Source organism: Hippocampus guttulatus, chromosome 9 (genome assembly GCF_054856545.1).
Source record: "Hippocampus guttulatus isolate MCC_2025c chromosome 9, RoL_Hgut_1.0, whole genome shotgun sequence".
Lineage (NCBI taxonomy): Eukaryota > Metazoa > Chordata > Actinopteri > Syngnathiformes > Syngnathidae > Hippocampus > Hippocampus guttulatus.
Genome location: NC_141269.1, coordinates 22,629,741 through 22,651,687, shown reverse-complemented (window position 1 = coordinate 22,651,687; position 21,947 = coordinate 22,629,741). Strand labels below are relative to the sequence as shown.

At 42.9% G+C, this 21,947-nt stretch overlaps 1 protein-coding gene across 18 annotated transcripts in view; it reads left to right on the top strand.

Moving 5' to 3' along the window:
- rims1b (regulating synaptic membrane exocytosis 1b) overlaps nucleotides 1-10,438 on the top strand; it is a 94,008-nt gene extending 83,570 nt beyond the window's left edge. For 15 of the 18 annotated variants that reach the window (XM_086119040.1, XM_086119042.1, XM_086119057.1 and 12 more), the window contains 6 exons: nucleotides 1,752-1,969; nucleotides 3,351-3,495; nucleotides 5,663-5,772; nucleotides 6,038-6,139; nucleotides 8,469-8,608; nucleotides 8,734-10,438. In XM_086119040.1, the coding sequence (XP_085975166.1) occupies nucleotides 1,752-1,969; nucleotides 3,351-3,495; nucleotides 5,663-5,772; nucleotides 6,038-6,139; nucleotides 8,469-8,608; nucleotides 8,734-8,952 (934 nt within the window). In that variant the 3' untranslated portion in view covers nucleotides 8,953-10,438. The other 3 variants (XM_086119055.1, XM_086119054.1, XM_086119053.1) reach the window with 3 other exon arrangements.
- Nucleotides 10,439-21,947: the final 11,509 nt, after the last annotated feature.

Here is a 21,947-nt window from a genome sequence, read left to right as displayed (position 1 = left end):
GGAAAGCAGGGCAGGTGGAGCCAGTGACCTGATTTCCAATGGAATTATGGGTATGTTATGTTGTGTTCTGTTCAAGGTTCGTATTTAGATTATTGATCCAAAACTTAAAAATTAAGTACTACTTTATTTTAAATCATGAGAATCTTTTAAAATGCATTTAGTGCATATCACTCTATTGTTACTATCTATCTATCTATTACTTATTTAGTTAGGACCTCTTTTTTATTATTCCATGCTGGCATCCCTGTATTGAAGTGATTTCTTAATTCATCCAGTCTGACATACTCAGATTTGGGCTCTCTCTTTCTCTCTCAGATGAGTAGCTGTTGTATGTTTGACAATGATAAACCTTATACAGTATCAATGGCCCGTAACATCTACATTCACTTTTATAAATCATGGAAAAACACAATCTTTATGGCATACATATTCTCAACTAGTATATTGGTTCACAGTATCTGATCATTATCAGATTATTTTTCTTCTCTCATACAGGTACAAATTGCCTGATTTGACTATTTTTACATGATTGCATTTGAGATTGTCATGCAATCATGCAGTATTTGTAATACAGTAATCACAATTAAGGTTTTGGACAGAGCTTCAGTTGTATCTTAAACATCCCTTTTTATGTCAGTGTATTGTTTTCTTTAATAGACATTCAACATGTATTTTGTGGTGCTGATTTACTAATACAAGAGAATAAAATAGATTAAGGCTAAATGCATCGAGAAATGCATGTCTTCCGCAACTATTACCACTCATTTTTTATTTTTTTTTTACAACTGATGACAAATAATGACAACAACGAATCAACTACTAATAACAATCAGCTTCCTTGCCTTCCGTGACCCAGTTTGGCATCCGTCACTGTTCATTGCATGCAACCATCTCATCAACCATTTTGTTCAATGCATTATATGTTTTGTGTTCCAGTAGACTTTGTTTTTGTGTCTGTATGTTTGTTCAGCGCACATCTCAGATCCTTCATTGCATGCGTCCTGTGCTGTGACAACCCGGACCCCCTCCATCCTCCAGAGCAAGATCCCCTTCCATCTACTCCCTCGGCTACACAGCATGCCTTAACCTCCATGCATAGTAGAGTAGAAAGACTGAGAGTCAGTATTCCAGGACTTCCTGAAAGCCATTCTATCACATCAGCCAGAGGTCCAGACAGAAGAGATGCTGTTGGTGATGGGCGCAGCATGTCCAGGCTTTCCTGTAGCACACTGAGTCCATCTGAGGGCATTGACTTGCAGTGGCTCATCCCAACCCGGCATCAAGCACTCCGTTGCTTGTGCCCATGTAAAGAAGCTTGTTTTAGCAGACAGAATTTAAACACACAATAAAAAAAAATCTGTGCAATTGACAGTGTCAACTTCGGTGAACTGGTAAACTATGTATTTGCCCTCTGACGTCTTAACTGACTGCACCATTACTGTTATAGCATACTCAAAAACAGGTGACAGATTTAATTGTCATGTAGCATATGCCAATGATCAGTTTTTTGTTTTTTTTTTTGGGGTGAAGGGCGAAATAGTACTTGTTTGACTTCAGGGTCAAAAAGGAAGCAGAAGCCTTATCCCATCATGTCTGCCAATTTTAAATTGTTCCATTTGTCCTCACGGCATATCTGCCAACTAACTTTTTTCAGTGAAGGTACAGTAAAATACAGATACTACAGTACGTCATACTTTGGAACATCTCATGACATCCAGATGAAGGACACTCAGTGTCTTTTTTTTCTTCAGTCGGCAGATGAGAGCATCGGCGGGACGCAACATGCAGAAGAGCTCCAGTGTTAGTGGGGAGATCTACACGCAGGAGCGCACCGATGGCAGCCAGTCAGACACAGCACTTGGCACAGTGGGCGGAGGCAGCAAGAAGAGACGCTCAAGCCTCAGTGCAAGAGTGGTGGCCATTGTTGGAAACCGCCGCAGTCGTAGCACTTCGCAGATAAGTGGTCCTGGTGAGTTGCCCCGGCAAATATTAACTCAAAAATGATGGCATGTTAAATTATTCATGACATAGTTTCTAATGTATGTTTGACACCACCAAACAAACACCACCAAAAAAATAATATGCACTTCTTGGTGGTGGACTGAAAAATAAAAGAAAAGAAAATAAATAGCCCGCTTTATTTTAAGATTTAAAGAGAATGACATCAAGTATTTAAAACGTTGTGATTCAATTGCTAAGGAGCTTTTAAGATAAGAAAACTTTTATTTGTCTCAAAATGGAGAAATTCCCACTTTTCTGAACTTTGTTGTGTTTCAGCTGTCCAAACTGATCTGTTTGGTACGTTTCATCTGCCACATTTTAATTATACACGATGCACATTTTATTGGGTCAATTCCAACATTCAGACCCCAAAAAATCTGTGCCCACACAAAAAGACCATGTTGCACAACAAAAGTGATTTGTCCTGGGGACCAGACTGTACTGTGAAGAACCAATAATTGCAAATGCCCTTCTATTCTGTTCATCCCGGTTTGTCCTGGTGCACATTATCAAAAAAACAAAACAAACACAAAAATGATGTGGTTTGGAAACTTAAGGGAACATTGTGGACAGCTGAGAGCCCTCAGAGCTCAGCTCCCAGTCACACATTAGACTTGCCACTCTGAATCCAACTCACATTCGGACAGACTCATCATGAAAGTCTAGCACCGCCTTCTCTTTCTTTGGATCAGACATAAAAGCTATTTGAGCGCACTAGGCCTGGAGGGGTGCATCTCGTCTTCTGTCACTGAAGCAGAGTGGAGAGATAGGAAGTCGAGATTTTAAAAGATGGAGCGATGTATGTAGCTCACTGCAAAAAAAAAAAAAGAATTCTGTCCGTGTTGGATTTTGGATCAGAGCAAAGGCAGGTAAGGAATATCTCCTATTAATTTCCCAGTTTTGGTACAAGATAACATTTTCTACCTTTTTTTTCTCTTTCTACCAATATAAGGAGTCAGACGAGATGCTGCATGTCGTCATTCGGGTGTTTTTCTACTAAACAATTTCCTGTTTACTCCTAACTACTGGATGGAGGTGGTAAATGTACACGAGTACAACTTTGGGAATGCATCACACGTACACATAACAGAATACTGAACTCCTTTTGTAGTCTGCGATACTGCTATATGTCTACACTGGCAGAGTCTGGGATACGACAATTGCTCTTTTCTTGCAACCACACGATGAAAACATATATTTGTTTTTCCTCATCTTCTAATGTTCTGTATTAAACATTAAATGGAAGCATAATGTTTGAAATAAAAAAAAAACATATTTGGAGGCTGCTAAAAGGATTTGTACGAAAGGTTTCTACTTTCTCTCTTGCTTTCTTTTCATCCCCCTCCCAGAGGCAAAGACTAAGAAGGAGAAAGGAGCACCCATCCAGCGGAGTACAGAGACTGGCATGGCAGTGGAGCTGACCAGAAACATGAGCCGGCAGCCCAGCAGAGAGTCCAACAATGGCAGCATGAACAGCTATAACTCTGAGGGGAAGTTAGTAACTTTTTGACATATTTTTCTATCACGCTTTACAATCAGCGCACCCTTACCATTATACAAGTTCAGACATTGTTAGTGTTCAGACTTAAAGTCACAAACAGTTAGAGAAAATCAGTGAACTCACATCCTGTCAGACTTCCGGAAAAAATAGAATTGGATTCAGAAAGAATGAACAAAAATATTTCTTCCAGAAAAATCAGGTCACAATACCGACAAAGTATAATGGCTGGTACAACACCAGACTAATAAGTGAACCAAAAATGCTTGCAAGAAAATAGACAAGAAAAATCCAAAACATGTACAATAATCAAACCCATGACTAACATTAACTACAAAAAACAACTAGGTAGAGAACTAGGCAGTTTTAGAAAACATGAACGGTGGAACGTCGAGAAGAGTTTGTGGCTTGGAAGCAGAGCAGTGGGCAAGGTGAATTTTCTGACAGACATGAAGATAGAGAACTCCTTAAATATAATAATAATAATAATATAGTTTTGAAGTCAAGATGGCGCCCGAGTAGGCAGCCGTCGGCAAGTGCTCTCATGAGCCTTGCTTTTTTTGTTGTTTTTGTGTTTGTTTTGTCACTTTGTGTTTGTTGTTACGTCGTGTGGACCTGATGTGGACTTTTATATGTATACCAGCACTGTTTTTGACTGGGAGGAATGTCGGCGCCATTTGCCTGTCGTTGCTGGACAGTCCCGGGGCGCTTGTGTCTTGCGCCTGTAATGGGCAGCATTTTTCACAGCCCCGCTTTGTTCAGCGGAGAGATCGGTGCTGTTGAAGGGTCTGCGGCTGGATGGATATAAGGCTTGAGGAGCCGACGATGAGAAGAAAGGAGCGTTAGCGCGGAGCGCCGATGCGGATTTGAAACTGGGAGTCGCGGCTTGGAGTTTGAAGCGGATTACATGGGACAGGAGAAGGGAACTAATCTCTTTTCGTCAATGGACGCTACAGCTTCGTGTTTGGTTTCAAAACTTAGCTTGTAGCAGACGTGTGCACATTTTCAGCATGACGTCTCTGGCCCACTGGTGAAAGGACACTTTGATCCTCTCCTCTTTCATCTATAACTGCTTCAGACAACAAAGTGTATGCAGAAAAGTGGTGAAGATTGCACGACTCTCTGTGTCCTATGTGTTGTGTTGTGTTATTTTTGTTATTTTGACTTCAAAATGGCGCCGCGAGAGTGGCTGCCTTTCCAGCAGCTCCTATATTTTGTTGTTCTCCTTCTTCCTTTCATAACTTTGCTGCTGTGAATTGGGAATTTCTCCTTTGCGAGACTAATAAAGGTTTCTTATCTAAATAGTCGGCTTGCCGACGAGCAACAGGTGTGTGGCCCGGGGGAGAGGCCCTACTCTGCCAATTGCTGGAGATACACGAGAACACAACATGCAAGAATTTTATCTCAAACGACACGGCTTTTTTGACGTTGACGACGGTCGCGCTGTCAGACAACCAGACAAATATCGTTCTGTCTTGGACCGGTTGAGACGTCACACTCGAAGTCCTTCACCGAACAACAGGCTGTCAAAATCATGCCGATGGAGGCATTATGTACGTGTGCGTTTGAACGCACCCTGTTTACTAGTTAACTACTAGCTTTGCAGTTAGCAAACCTTTCATGAGTTGAGATGCTATGTATACATTCCAATATTTCCCCTTTGCTTTAAGTCACGTTTTAAATCCTGTACACAACATTGTGATTGGGTGGGCCACATTCAGTCTCTCATTAGAACTAGGAGGGCACTGTCTTCCTTTTGGGCAATGCTGAAGAACAAATCAACGAACGACATTGGATGTGTCACACGTGGCAAGACAAACACAAGGTGTGAGTGTGAGCACAGATGGCTGTTTGTCTATGTGTGCCCTGCGATTGGCTGTCAACCAGTTCGGGATGTACCACTCCTACTTCCAAAGATGGGTGGGATAGGCTCCAGTACGCCCCATGACCCTTGTGAGGATAAGCGGATCAGAAAATGGATGGATGGATGAACAATGCTTCTGGTGTTTGTTCAGCCTAACTGGCAATGCGATTCTTTTGAATACAGAAAATGAGTTTTCAGGATGCTGACTTTTCAAAAAACACAGTTGGAGAAAAGCAACTACTTGTACCTTGGCCAAAATAATGTGTTTTCTCTGTTTGTTGTTTTATTGCTTCTCTTAGTATCTTCTCCGGGGTCAATCTGGGAGCAAGCAGCCAGTTCAGCGACTTTTTGGATGGCCTTGGTCCGGCTCAGTTGGTGGGAAGGCAAACACTTGCGACACCTGCAATAGGTGAGATTGTGCACATGGTCACATCGTTGAGTTGCATCGTTCGCTTTCAACTGCATGCAAATGGCATCAAGAGATGATGTTTGTGGATTGTTTGCGTTGCCATACGTTATTCTAGCATACCTTTGGTTTGATTCCAGCACTGGTTTTTCAGAGACTTTAGCCGGTGCATTTCGTACACATAATTTCATGTTCATCATTGAAATCCACTGCTCCCAACAAAACACGACTCCTTCGTATCTTAGCACCAACTTTCTTTGTTTTGCAGGTGATATCCAGATAGGTATGATGGAAAAAAAGGGTCAGCTGGAGGTTGAAGTTATCAGAGCACGAGGTCTTGTACAAAAACCAGGATCGAAATCCCTCCCAGGTAAAACCTATCCCCTGATTGAATTAATACAAGAGTTGAATCACACTCTTCCTCCAAAGACATGACAATCTTTTACAATCTCAGTTTGGAGACGTGTGACAAAGCCTGGTGCTTGACATTGTTTTTTTTCTATTGAGAGCAACAATAGCAAGGGCACATGAGTGCGCATGAGCACTGGAAATTGAATAATACGCTCCAGTTCAAGTTTGTCAACGCACTTTTGCGAACAAAAAGATTTAATCAAGTTGACCTCCACAATAATTGTGCTTCCGAGGGCCAACTTCAAAATAAAAGCTAAGAGAGGCTTTGATATCATTGTACATTATTACTTGCTGTCGCCGATGGCTTAGTGGTGGTACACTTGCCGGACTTGTGTGCGGGCAGCGTGGGATCAGTTCCCATTCAGTGACTGTGTGTATGTACCCTATGACTGTCTGGCGACCAGTTCAGGGTGTTGTCCGCCCTCCACCCGAAGTCAGCGGGGATAGGCTCCGACAACTCCCCTCACGACCGTGTTCAGGATCAGCGCTATTGAAAATGGATGGAAGGATATTACTTGTTTTGATTTTATTCTGAAGTTAACTCTCGCAGCGCGTCGCAAAGTAGCCTATGAACAACCGTTGTGGCGGCTGACCAGACAAGGGGCTGCACTCGTGGGGAGACCCTCACAGGAGGGCCGCTGCTTCAACAGTCTGTCAAAACACGTCCTAAACGTGAAAACACTCAGTCGTGCAAAAAAAAAAAAGAGAGTCTCCCTCGAGAACTGTGTTAATTCAGCAAGCTGATCACAGGGTTCCATATTGCAAATTCAGAGGAAGGCAATTCATTTTTGAAATGGGTCATGCAACTCAAATGTGTTAAATTGAATTTCTTTTTATAAAACAGTAAGATTGTATTGTTTTAATAAGCTGCCATTGTGTAGCGCTGCTCTAATGATGTTGTTGCAATTAGAAAAAAAAAAGCTTATTTAGTTATATTAAAATGACACATCTACACTTCCCTCCATCCATCCATCTTCTACCGCTTATCCGAGGTCGGGTCGCAGGGGCACTCGCTTTGGCAGGGAAGCCCAGACTTCCCTCTCCCCAGCCACTTCTTCTAGCTCTTCCAGGGGGGGATTCCGAGGCGTTCCCAGGCCAGCTGGGTGACATAGTCTCTCCAGCATGTCCTGGGTCGTCCTCGGGGTCTCCTCCCAGTGGGACATGCCCACCTCACCAGGGAGGCGTTCAGGAGGCATCCGAATCAGATGCCCAAGCCACCTCATCTGGCTCCTCTCGATGTGGAGGAGAAGCGGCTCCACTCTGAGCCCCTCCCGGATGACCGAGCTTCTCACCTTATCTCTAAGGGAGAGCCCGGACACCCTGCGGAGAAAGCTCATTTCGGCCGCTTGCATCCGGGATCTCGTTCTTTCGGTCACAACCCATAGCTCATGACCATAGATGAGGGTTGGGACATACTGTAGATCGACCGGTAAATTGAGAGCTTCACCCTTTGGCTCAGCTCCTTCTTTACCACGACAGACCGATACAAAGTCCTCATCACAGCAGACGCTGCACCGATCCGCCTGTCGATCTCTCGCTCCCTTCTGCCCTCACTCATGTTCAAGACCCCAAGATACTTAAACTCCTCCACTTGGGGCAAGATCTCCTCCCTGACCCACAGGGAGCACTCCACCTTTTTCCGACTGAGGACCATTGTTTCAGAACATCTACACTTATTAGTGACAAACCGTGCCCAGATGTGCCCTCAGTCTTTCAGCTAATCAATGATCTTGGTTGGTTGGGGGAAAAAAAAAATAAGCACCAAACAACAAAAACTCTGGTGCTCATTTAAGAATCACGGCAATGTTTTTACGTGCACCGTTAAGAATATCTACAGGTATTTCTCAAAAATCTTTGCTTTCAACTGGAGAGTTAAATGTTCAAATCCAACCTGGGGCGCACAATGGTCAGACAAATGTTTTATTTATTTATTTATTTATTTTAAACTTCTGGTATCATTGTTTCATGTCATGAGCAAAAAGTGCACGTGGCATTAGTGGTTAGTACATCTGTTTGTCATTTCTCCCAGAGAACATGCATGGGTTTCCTCCGGGTATGACAGCTTCCTCCCACATAGTCGACCCTGCTTCTCACCCAAAGTCCTGTGGGGCACGCCAAGCAGATTAGAAAAAGTAGACAGAGGGATTTTCTTGGGTCCCTTTTAAACGAAAAAGTTTTGTTCTTCTCTTCTTTTTTTACGAGCAGAAATGTCATTTCAACATTCTTCACCGTCTTAGCTGTTTACCTCCTTTAAGTCTTGTTTTTTTCTGTTTCGCCCCTGCCTTCAGCACCTTATGTCAAGGTCTACCTGTTGAATAATGGAGCATACGTAGCCAAAAAGAAAACCAAGATTGCACGGAAAACACTTGACCCACTGTACCAGCAAGCGCTGCTGTTTGAGGAAAGCCCACAGGGTAAAGTCTTACAGGTGAGTAGAAAAGATAGGATTTCAGCCTCATGGTTATTTCTCCTTTTCCTACGTTGAAAATACAAATCAGTTTAGCCGGGGGAAGTCGATCAGCCTAGCAAATGATTTTTTTTTGCCTCCTTCAGGTGATCGTATGGGGGGACTACGGCCGCATGGACCATAAAAGCTTCATGGGAGTTGCACAAATCCTCCTGGAGGAACTGGACTTATCAAGCACAGTAATCGGTTGGTACAAGTTGTTCCCACCTTCCTCTTTGGTGGATCCTACTCTGGCTTCCCTCACACGGCGAGCTTCTCAGTCGTCACTCGACAGCTCCTCTGGACCGCCCGGGGTCCGATCCTAGTGGGCCAATAGCTCAAGACCACTCTGCGAATTACTAACTCATGACCTGCACCGTAAGAAGGGAGACAAACTTGCAGCAGGACATGTAGAGCAACAACAATCACGCAACAAAAGAGCTTTGTTGAGATCTGACAATCACTCCAATTGTGGTTCATTCCGTCTGTTCCGGGGGAGAACCGTTTTTCAGTGTTCCATCACAATTTCGAGAAAGGTCTCCGTTTTTCCTTTGTGCACGCTGAAGATCGGGGGCTGTCTCCAGACGACAGGCGGTAGCTTTCAAGTTGAGCTGATGAGGTGAATACGCGATAAATGCCAAGTGACAAACGAAGCAGGGTGGCTTTTAGTAAAGCAATGAAATGTACGTAAGCATTGGAATGTATGAACTCAAGGCAGAGGTCACCTCCCCCTCCCCCCACATCTGCGGGTTGTGAGTGTAGTGGCATCCTATCTGCAGGGGCCTCAGCTAGAACCCCATCAGACTGCCAGCACCTCTGCCCACGAGCAGGGGGCTTCCACATGGGTATTTAGTCTGGAAGCACAGGGCCTTCTTCTGGTGCCTACACCCTGAAGCCGCGTCACTGGTCCCTCTCTCTCTCTCTCTATCTCTCTGTCTCTCTCTCTCTGTCGAAAGGTCCTCTTTTCAAAATGTTTACCGTGGCTGCCCGAAAGCCATACTTGTCTTTGTGCGTTGCTTTGTTGTCTTTTTTTTTCTCTGTTACTTTTGCACAAAATGATTTTAGAGTGTGTTCAATGCTTATGATATGTTGTCAGTCCGGTGTGTGCATGGAGAGAAAATACACATGCGATTAAAAAAAAAAAAAAGGGAGATGGAACTATTTATTGTCTGCAAGTCTTGTTCAGGTATCGGGGACTGGTGATTAAGACACATCTTAGATTTTTAAACATGCGATTAAATGAAGTTGTCCTTGTAAAGATGTGTGTGTATTAGGCATCCCCGGAGGTTGACCAAGAAATAAAAAATTGTGTTACGACTATTCAACGTCACAGAAATACACCATCACTCTAAAACATGAAAAGGGAAATCTTTTTTTTTTTCAACCAAAGGAAGACTTGGATATTAGTCAAATTCCCCTCACCCGAGCATGTTTAAATATTTTTTTATTGAACCTTTACTTTATGTTTTGGGGGAATTAAACACAAGCACAAGAGCTTGATTTTTTTATAAATAAAAGTTTAACTTTTTAAAAAAGAAAACGTAGTTTTGAAAAAAGAAATAAAACTAAAACTCACACACTGGTTCTGTTCATTTTGGTGTAGTTAGGAGAAAACAGAAAAGATAAATTGCTCACACTTTTCATTGTGCAACACTGTTCATACGAAAGTCGCCCATCGGACTGATGAGTTAGGACAACAACTCATTATTCTCACCTTGTAAGAAAGGGGCCTGTTTGACCTGCATGCAATGTTTTTTTTTTGTAAAATCAGCTACATGAAAAAAAAAGATGCCGAACTAGATACGTGTGGGGGGGGGGGGGGGGGGGGTTCAACTTACTGTAGGGCCGCTTGTATGTTGCATGCAGTTGTACAGTTTGCTCGTAATTGAATATTCAAGAAGTAAAACCAAGAAACGGAAGCCATTCTCATCACAAATGCATTGGAAATCCCAACTGCAAGTCTATGCCATGTCCGTCAGTCAGGGGCTGAACGTCTCTCAAACAGAATCGGAAGATTACGTTGACGTTGTTCCTCATACTCTCTAACAGAAGTACTGTAGTTTCTGAGCAAGCAGACCTCACAACCCTTCCTGCTGTTATTCCACATCATTGTATACCTCAGAGGAGCTGGTGTATCAATAAACATGTACAGTGCAAATGCAAATCAGATCTACTTATATGGAACTATAACATAATGTTGTCAGATAGGATTTTATGACGTATAAAAGCAAAAAAAAAAAAAAAAATGCAGAACCAGTGATACACTGTAAAAATTCAACAGACCTTGGGGCCAAGTCATTTCATGAGGATTTATTCATCTGCTGTTGGGGACCATGCAGTCATGCAGTGGGACAACTCAAGGTCATAGACTTGGGTTTGCCAAGTTGTAAACCATGAAAACAAGCAAGTCTGTATGAGATGTTCACAATGATCACTTCAACTTTAAACACTCTGTATGAATCCCAGTCCAGTCCTGTCCAATTTTGAAACTTTTTTTCTTCTCGCTGTCAGTATTACCAGGAAAACTTTGATTGATTGATGTGTTCTACTGAAAGAAAATTGGAGAAAAAAGAAGTCAGGCATTGATTGCATCATTCCTTGTTTGTATAACAGCTGTGGCTGAAATGATGTGTATGTTTTATATTTCAAAAGGTTAATTTTTATTATTTACAAATAAAAAGAATGTGTGGAAGAAAATTTCATCCCTTCATTTTACTACTTTCTCTGCAGTCTTATGACGAGGCCAAAGTTGATTGGACAAGTTGCGAGGTCACCCTGGACAGACCGTGTTGTTGGCTAGCAATGCGTGGATTCTAACATGCAGTGAATACATATATCTTTCCAACACAATAACCAACATTGTTATTCCCAGAGATGGGCATCGTGTCCATGGGACGGAATGGTCTGTCTGTCCGTCTTGGACGGATGTCCATTTTTGGGATGGAGGACGAGAAGTTATTTAAAAAGGACGGATTAAGCAAGGACGGAAGTGGGTTTTAGTTCATCCCTTTACTTGTCCCTAACCGGGTTAAATTATGTGGTGTGGTGAGGCAAAATAACCAGGCCAGAGTGGAGCCAAACAAAGTATTTATTTAACAGGCTATTTCATCTGAACGGTATTTTTACAGCAACATGCCACCTAGTGTACAGTTAGACAACATTAAGGTGCCTGCAAACACCCATTACACGAACCATCAACCCAGCCGGTTAAGAGAGCTGGCTGTGTCGTATGTCTCTCAGTACCCGCCCACCATGGTGATGGCTAGGATTTCTAAAAGTAAAGTTATTATTATTTTATTTTATGATTGTAACCATTTTTGTGTTGTGAAATCCTAGTTGCTCATCACTGAGACATTAAAAATATAAAGAAACAGTAATATAATTTTTGTTTCATTCATGGTCAGTCTTATCTGCAACAGCCAATCACGGGGTCATGCACGGACACTTTTTTTTCAGAGGCGGGGGCGGACTGGGATGGAAGTGCTTTAAAAGGATGAGGATGAGTGGGACAGAGGACAATTATTATATGAAAAAGGATGGAGGAACGATGACAGAAACGTACCCAGGTCATGTGTGTTCATGCCCACAATGACGCAGACCTCCCTCTTAAATATACCAGCTTGCGTTTATATGTGTATGGATGCGTTCTTTTTCTCCTCCCAGCATTTTTCTCCTGATGCCCCAACATTTTGTGATGCACAGGCGGCCAGGAGCCCTCATGCTACCAGCGACCATGACACTCAGAGCATGTGCAACTTCTATGCTTGCTTCGGTGCAAAGGCGATGAAGTGCCATCTCTGTTGCAACTTGTCACGGTGGGAAGCGCCGAAGCCTGTGCCGAACAACGGTAGTGGGTGCAGGTGTGAAAAAGCATCTGTTGTTCGTCAGAGAGACCCTCTCCAGCCTCAATTTTCTCTGTGACACCGGCGCTATGAGGAGTGTATGTCACGTTTGCGGGCGAGCCGAATCAGGTTTTGGATCCCAATAATGGCAGACGTCAACAAGATCTCCGTGACAAACAAGATAGTTTAATATTTATAATAAGAATGGCTAACAAAAAGCGCTTGCATCCAAAAGGCAAGGGAACAAAAATAGAACCGAGTATGCGAAAGAAAAACAACATATAGGAACACACGCGAGAAAAATCCAATATGTAAAATAAAAGTCTGCCGAGCAGAGAAAAATATTACCGAGAAGCTAGAGCGAGAAACACGACGAGAACGATAACAAACAACAGGTCAACGAGCATGGAAGTGGCAATGCAATAAACAATACTCCGACACAGGTGCACAGCAGAAGAGCCCTTAAATACAGAGTCTCATAATTAAAGATTGGCAGCAGGTGTGCACCCCGAAGACCGCTCATGCCACCTGCTGGCCAGACCGAAAAACAACCACGACAGTGTACTTCCAGTTATCCGCACACGATCCCCACATACAGGATTTCTCTGCGCACTTGGCAGGCAAGCAGGTATTCTTCAAGGTGGACCTTGTACGTGGATACCGCCAGGTCCCGATGCATCACCCAGGCATTCCCAAAACGGCTGTAGTGCTTTCTTTTCTGCTATTTTGAATTGTTAATAATGCCTTTTGGACTGAAAAACGCGGCCCAGACATTTCAGAGGGTGATGGACATTCCGCTCACTGTCAGGGTTTGCGGAGGTAACAAGAGGACCCAAATGCAGAAATAGGCAAAGGCAAGTTGGTGTTCAGAAATGTTTATTTGAATGCCCAGTGCAACAAGGGGTCGAGTGCAGGGTGGCAAGTGGTCTGCAGCTGTGGGGCTTTAAGTAGGCAGGGAGGGAAAATGACAGCAACGATTGATCTGTCGTCGGAGAGTAAGACATCAAAATATGTGTATTCAAGGGAGATCTCAGCGATAAAATGCCATGGTTCTGTTTGAGGGCAAGATTGGAGGGTGTTTCCCCCAGCGCCACAGCTGTTTGTTCATGCCATCATTATCGCCTGCCTACTTAAGGAATGCCACGCCGACTGTTTGCTGTCATTGCTGTCGTGCTGGTTGGGTTCTTGTAGTGGTGTGTTTTAGTTCCTGGTGTTTTGTTCTGACTGAGTTTTTGGTCTCTTCAGGACTTTGTTGTTGCTTTCGATTGAGTTTTTCCAGAATGTCCCTGGATCTGTTTTCATGAATACACTTAGTTCAGTCGTGCTTCTCCTGCCTTCCTGCTTTTGGGTCCTCTATCACGCATAAACATGACATAAACCGTAACTACGAACTTTTTGTAAAGTGCAGACAATCTGATGATGGGTCCCAGAGTGTCTTAATCAGGGAGATGGAACTCACCTCCCAACAACTCCAACACACCAAAGCTTTAAAAAGCTTTCAAGCACAAAGGCACACACGCACACACACACCGGTACACATACACACCTCAGGCTGCTGAGGCAGCACACCTGACACTCAGAGGTATGTCCATTTTCATTTATTTGGAAGACATCCTTGTCAGCTCCTCGTGAATGAGCACCTTGTGCGTCTTATTAACCTCTTTACGAGACTCGCGGCGCATGGCCTGATCATTAACCCGCCTAAATGCCTTTTGGGGTTGCCCTCCATCCGCTTTCTGGGGCAACTCATCACCAAGGATTGGGGTGCCCCTCTTCTGGTAAGGGCGGAAGCGGTCTCTGCTTTTTCTGGTATACCCACTGCTCGAGCGCCCTGGGAGTTTCTTGGGATGGTGACACTACCACCGTTTTATCCACCAGACGGCCCATGTCATGCAAGTTTGTATGAGGCGCTGCAAAGCAAATTTTCCAACCAACCCATTCTGTGGGCAGCAGAAGTGGAGACCGTGCATGGATGTGGGAGGAAACCGGAGTGCCCGGAGAAAACCCACGCAGGCGCAGGGAGAACATGCAAACTCCACACAGGGAGGCCGGAGCTGGAATTGAACCCGGCACCTCTGCACTGTGAGGTCGACGCGCTAACCACTGGTCCACTGGTCCACTGCTGTACCCCAGAGAACGGAAATATAGTAATCCCTCGTTTATCGCGGTTAATGGGGACCAAAACCACCCGCGATAAATGAAAATCCGCGAAGTAGCGACCAATTAACATATACAGGTTAAATTTCTTTTCCCGCAAAAAGTCCACAAACAGTCCGTGAGAAGCTGCAAATCAACAGTGAGTCACATAGAGCAACACATACAGTACTGTACTCCATGTATATGAAAAAAAAAACATTTTTATGAATATGTTTGAAAAAATCTGCGATGCACCAAATCCGCGATAAACGAACCGCGAAATAGTGAGGGATCACTGTACAGCATATTTGACAAGGAGCTCCTCGTCCTCTCCCCGTTCATGAAAGTTTTTGGCCTGTGTCTGCTTTTCTCCGGCACTGCACTAACATATTTTGTTATTGTCTATCATCTTATCGATACCCATCTCTACCTACAACACACTAGGTTTTTTTATGCATACAGGCAAGGCTCAAAATAAGCAGAAAATGATTCGAGACAATAATATACAATTTTTAGCTATACACAATATGGATTTAAAAAATATAATCAGTTGACTATATTTAAAAAAGGAAATCAATTGGGTGTTTGTTATTAAATGACATGTATTAAATTAAAACATCCTTGACCTGAATTTATGATTATTGTATAGAATTTTCACAAGGAGACTTGTATACTGAAAAATTCAGTCGCTGCAGCACTACATTCAACCACCCTTGTATTGTCTTGTTTTTACTGTTTAATAAAACCATTGCTTCAGGTCCCTGGGATCAACCAGGAAAAAAATGTTCCTTCATATTTGGAATTTGCTCCTCAAATTAAGTCTTTCATAAGCAAAATTGCTCCCTGAAAGTTAATTCTGCCTTGTATCCAAGTAAACACAAGCAAAAGAAACCTCGACCAAACAAAAAAAAAAAAAAGAGTGCAGTCTTTCCTCTCACATGGCTCTTGATTATTTTAAATCTAGACCCGTGGGTGATCCAATAATTGCTGTCAACGGTACAGCAACATAATTCTAACTAATATTCTGACTAAGTGCTGAGCATCCATGACATTCAAACCCTACAGTATGTTTGCCCTTGTCTTCAGAGAGAGCCGCAATCAAGCATCACACATGGTCAGCCTAATGGTTTCATTAGTAGGCACCATTATTATTGTGGAGTCTGCAGTGGTTAAGTGGATGGAAAAAAACGGACATTTGGTTTGATGTTCATACTAATGTCAACTATTTGTATGACATTAAGGTACTTAAACAGAATTTAGTCCGACTAAATCATGAGCCACTGCTGTAAAATGTGCTGTAAAATACTTCATAGTACTGTTCCTTGAATGTGGCATGAATACAATTGACCATAGCAAAAATAAATAAATAAAACGAAAATATAATGTGAATTAAAAAGTCTCTTAATGTCAAGCTTTAAAAAAGCACTGAAATGAAGTGACAGTCTTTCAATTTGACACTACACGTACAGAGATTTCCATAAGTGGCCCTTTTTTACCACTGCAGTAACGTTCTGATCCAAAAGGTGGCGCAGTTTTGTTATTTTTTTCGTACTTGCGCGTGCTTAGTTTGACTGGACAGAACATTCTGTCAAGCCTTTCCAGGTTAAAACGAAGTTAAGAACGCTCTGAAATGTGAGTGGGTTTGAATGAAATATGCCCCTTCCTCTCTCTATTAATGCCACATATCGTTCACATGGAGCAAGACGTTTCCACGCGTAATTACTCGAGTGGTTTCATATTACGATGGAGATATTTGAACAATTAAACAGTCAGTATCGAACAGTTCATGACGGTGCGCCAGTGAGAGGGGAAGTTCAGAAAGTTGGGGTCATCATGAGTCAAACCAAAAGGAAACAACTCTTGCACACCATACAACGGCTACCCAAACACCAGACCCAATTTTGTGGGCTTGGCTCATTTAAATGTCAGCTTTGCTGCCATAGATGGTACCTTTGCTTCTGTTGTGATATTTGGGATCACATTAGCTCCATTCAATGTTTATCGCCTGTAAATTTATAATTACCTGTTCACGATGAATGGCTTTGCCTCATTTAATGAGGACAGCTGGTTAACCGAATAAGCGTAAATGAACATGATGTAATCGTCTGTCCTGGCCTGTGCATATTGTTTTTGCGTGCATCTGTTCTTTTGCTGCAATTTGACCCTAGGTTGTTTTAGCTAATACAGTATGTACAACAGACCGGTGTACATTGTAAAAAACACAACTTGTATTTTTTTGGGAAGGTGGGGCGCTAAAATGGTAATTTAAGTTGGAACAACTTTCACATATGAATTATTGACATTTACAGAAAAAAAAATGCACACAACAAAGGAAGCAAGTTGTTTGCTCCCGAACTATTTGCTGAGTTGTTTTGACTTGTCTTTAAGTTGGGGTCCAACATCAGGGAGAAAAAAAACTGTTGTGTGAACTCTTTGTTTCTTTGGTGTGAATACAGGAAAGGCAATTTTCACAACAGCAAATCTTAAACTAGTTCAGGAGTGGCCAACTTGCGGCTCGCGAGCCGCATGCGGCTCTTTGGCTGGTTCCATGCGGATCCCGGGTTTTCACACGACAATTGTCGAAAACGCCTCGACGATGGCGCTGCCATTCAAACAAGAGTGCTTAATACACAGAACGTACTACGTCAGCCTATCATCAATCCCGTTACTTGATTGACATAGTGGGCAACCAATCAGGTGACTGAATCACCGCCCATGCGCAGACAACGGCGCTAAGTGCGAAAGTAATCAGCGAATTACCTCTGTTTTTAGGGCAGGGGTGCCCAATACGTCGATCGCAATTAACCAAGAAGCAGCAGACTGGACCCAAGTCGACTGCGAGCGGTGGGAGGAGGAAATGGGGGGCGGGGGGGACTTGTGTGTTTGTGTCTTAAGGTTTTATTTATGTTCGGGCGCTCCGGCTGTTGCTCGTCGTGGTGTGCATGCATATGTGCGCGAGTGCGTGGTCGTGTGTGTGTGTCAGTGTTGTGTCCAAGGACCGGCAACCCGAGGCCAAGGCCAAGGCCAAGGACTTGACTCCGAGGCCGAGGCCAAGGCCAAGGACTTGGAAAATTTTCCGAGGACTGATTTTGAAGCTGAGGCCTAGCCGAGGACATATATAAAACAATGCTATCATACCACTTGGCAGGTCTTCATCATTTGCAACACCCCTCCATCATAACCCCTTGCACTTCCTCACGCTTGAATGAAGTGTTTTTATTCCAAGAGTAGAACAGTCAGGGTACGTGTTATTTATACTGAGAAAAACAAAAATAAAAGCATATGATATACATTTATGAATGAATGTTTTAGTGCAGTAGTTTCTTAATATGAAGTAAATCAACACTCAACAGGCATGACATGGCACAGAAGACAAGTTGAGAAATGACTTTGCATAGAAGTCAATCACTGAGTGCAGAAAAAGCGGTAATCTCTGCAGTGATAATTTTACAGTTTACCGGCAGCGAGTCCCAGGGACTCGCTGATCAGACAAGTATGAGTGCCATTATGGATTGAGAGAGTCCCAAATTTCGAATTCTGAAATGGTCTACTTATTCAATTGCATATGATAATAACACAAACAACAACATATACATAAAATTATAAACAAATGCTGCAAACATTTAAATAATTCAGGAGCAGGCCTGAGGATTTTGGAAATTCATGGTAACAGTTTTTCGGTTCCGTCGGATTACCCAATGGGAAACCACGGTAACTAATGTTGGGTTCCATAAACTTTCATCATGGGAACCCATTTTTCTATTTTGACTGATATTCATAATCAAGAATTCTGACACTCAAAAGTATAATGTTTTAAGGGTCAATGTTTGAAAACGATGCATTAACATTACATCAGTAGCTGTGTACTCCAGGTTTATTCCAAAAAATAAATGGATCAAAAACTGGTGTACTCATGTGGCATCATCAGAGTATTTTTTCCAATCTCACACTGCAAAGATTAATTGACTGGTAATCATTAATACAGGTAAGTATTGATGTGGCTTGACATCCTCTTCCCAAGACGATGCATGTGTAATCTACGATCAATTTGACGAAAGAATTTAACACACGTCATCATTAGTTCTACCAACAGTTAACATTAGCATGACTACACCTTGTGACAAATGTTTTATTCCTAAAGTTACCATGCTACAACCAGTAAATTATAGAATAACCAATACTGTTTCCTAATATTTTTCATAACGATTAGCCTACAAATCTAATGACCAACTTGCCTCGTAATCGTGGCTCGCGTCATATCTTGCTCTCGCGTTCTGTGCATACATCACAGGTGAGTTTAGTGATACGCCCTTTGGACGATTCATACGAAAAATCAGACAAGCATTCCCATTTCTTAAATATCGTAATTAATAGACCTTTGTGAGTTTTTTTCACCGCCATCTCAAACTTTCATCCGCGCGGTTCCTCAGTTTGCGGACTAAAATAGCAACCCGCATGCGCACATAACGTTATCTGTTGCATCCCCCCCCCCCCCCCCCCCAACACTGAAAACAAAACAAAACGAAAGTAAATTAGAAGAAACACACTCACACACCAACCTACATCACAAACACACATACAGGCGCAGTGAAATCGCGTTGATCACACAGTCAACTCGTGTGCGGTGACTTTTATGGTTAAACTATTTTTCGGTACCGTTAAAATGACGCCACGGAAACGACACGCTACCGGTAACGATTGTTACCGTGAAATCCTCAGGCTTGCCGTAGTTTTTTTGTTTGTTTGTTTTGACTGAGAAATTTCCTTGCGTCCCAAAAACGCACATTATTTGGAACTGTGCGTCCCGTGGGTTAATTATGCGTCTAGGACGCGGGACGCAGAGGTAACGAGATGGCTGATCTCTAAACATTCTCTGAGTACTACTATTATTACCACTACCACTAATACTACATTAATTAATACCTTCAACTTCCCAATAATAATAAATAATTAAATCAACCAGGGTTTTAAACTATGTATTATCAATATTCATTATTCCAAACATGAGAAAGCATTCAGCAAACATAACTGGAATCAAGCAAAAGGACTCCAAATCCCAACGGCCAAAAAGTAACGTAATTGGTGAAAAAAGTAACGCAGGAATACAACTCTGAACACAGTAATGCCACTAAGTAGAATGATGAATCGACATTAACCAGACATTGTATTATGGATATCTACAATAAATATAATTGAAAATTTCGTGGGTTTTTTTCTGCCGTTATTTTGACATATAAAATGCTTTGGTATGTTATAAGGATTATTTGCTCTTTATAAGGATTTTTTTGGTAGTTTATACAGGTTGGCGCTCCGAAAAGTTGACATGTCATGACTCCAGCTGGAACGCAAATTACTTGGTTCAAACAAACATTCTAGTGCCACCGCACAAATGTGACGACTGTGCAAAAATAACTAAATAAAAGACACCACTGTTACAGAAAGGCTTTACACACTATTTAAACTGCCGATCGCGAACGGAACGAACCGTGATTGAAACTAACTGTGATGCCGCTCTTTACACGTTGCACTGACTGTCACCTGTCAGTGGCAGCCCCGCCCCTCTTAAAGCGCTAAATAAAGTCATCAACATGGGTTTCCCTGGATGGATTTGTTTGATTTCTTTATGATTTTTGTGGTCCTCTGGCCCACTTTATACCTGTGGACGAAGGATTCGAGGCTCTAATCCCTCGTTGTGTCCGAGGACCGGCAACCCAAGGCCAAGGCCAAGGACTTGACTCCAAGGCCAAGGCCAAGGCCAAGGACCAAGGACCGCCCTTCGGTCCTCGAGGCCAAGGACCGGCTCGAGGAACACATCACTGGTGTGTGTGTGTGTGTCTCTTTGCAGTAACACAGTAAAAAAATTGGCTCTTAGTCTCTGACTGGTTGGCCACCCCTGAACTACGTGAATATCCCAACTTCAAATTGAGTGCCTTGAAATATTGAAGTCACCCCACTTTTTTATTTATTTGACAGTATAGTATTTAGGTAGGCAACACACAAACATTAAGTAACGGACACATGACGTTGGCTGGAAAAAAAAGATCACTGATGCTTTATGATGATGCTTTATGGTGTTTTAGCTGTACAACAAGGAATAGTCCATCCGTGCATCCATCCATTTTCTGATTCGCTTATCCTCAAGGGTTGCGGGGCGTGCTGGAGCCTATCCCAGCTGTCTTTGGGCAGTCGGCGGGGGAGACCCTGAATTGGTTGCCAGCCAATCGCAGGGCACACAAAGAGAACTCGGGACAATATAAGATAAGATAAGATAAGAAATCCTTTATTAGTCTCACAATGGAGAGTTTTAATTTTAATTTAATTTAGAGTATTCCATTAGCCTGCCACGCATATTTTTGGAATGTGAGAGGACACAGGGCTACCTGGAGAAAACCCAGGCAGGCACGGGGAGAACACGCAAATTCCACACAGGAAGGCCGGCGCCAGAATTGAACCCTGCACCGCTGCACTGTGAGGTGGACGTGCTAACAAGGAATAGTAAGGCAACTATTTAGGTAGTCACGCACAAGTATTAAGCAACTGACACATGATCCTGGGTTAAAAAAGGTGCACTGATGCATTATCACTCCAATGTGCACAGGGCAGACTGCCCATGTCAAAATGTTAATTGCTTGTTTTTCGTTTTTCAAGTCGTCCCCATTAGCCAAGATCAAATAACTCTTCAAGAATAACAAACGTTAGGTTTGCAAAGTGGAACGTAACAGAAGGGGTTCACCAAAAATCTCCGACATTACTCAAGATATGGAGTGAAAGGAGGAAGCAGGAGATTTGAGGCCTTTTTAACTAAATGCAATTCGAATGACTACAACCAAAATCCATTCCATTGCCCATGATGGTTTCCGCAGATGTTGAGTCTTCCTCCGTGGTTACTTTTCCAGGCAAGCAAGTGGAAAATTCATCAGGACCTCTGATACCTGATAGTCTTTGCATGGTAAAATGAAAAATAAAAACGTCTTGTAATCTGGAGTTTTGGAAGGGAAAATCACATTACACGAAAAGCACGTTTGAAGCTCCTGTCTTGAAGTTAAGACCCCCCCCCCCCCCCCCCCCCCACCTGATAAGATTAAACTGCGGCGCGTTAATTCGGGTGTGCCTGGACGCGCATCTTCCAATCAGATACGAGCGCACAGAAAATTGGAGCGAGCACAAAATCCACACCAAAGTCCCTTCCTTGATGAGAGTTAACGCATACGCACTGTGAGGATGTGAGTGGTGATTTTATGACTTTGGTCAGGCTCGGCAATATGCGCGTCGGTGGCGGCGCCCTGCTGCGGAGTGGTTGAACTTGCTCGAGGAAACAGAGGAGGGCGGTCATCAAAGCGTGA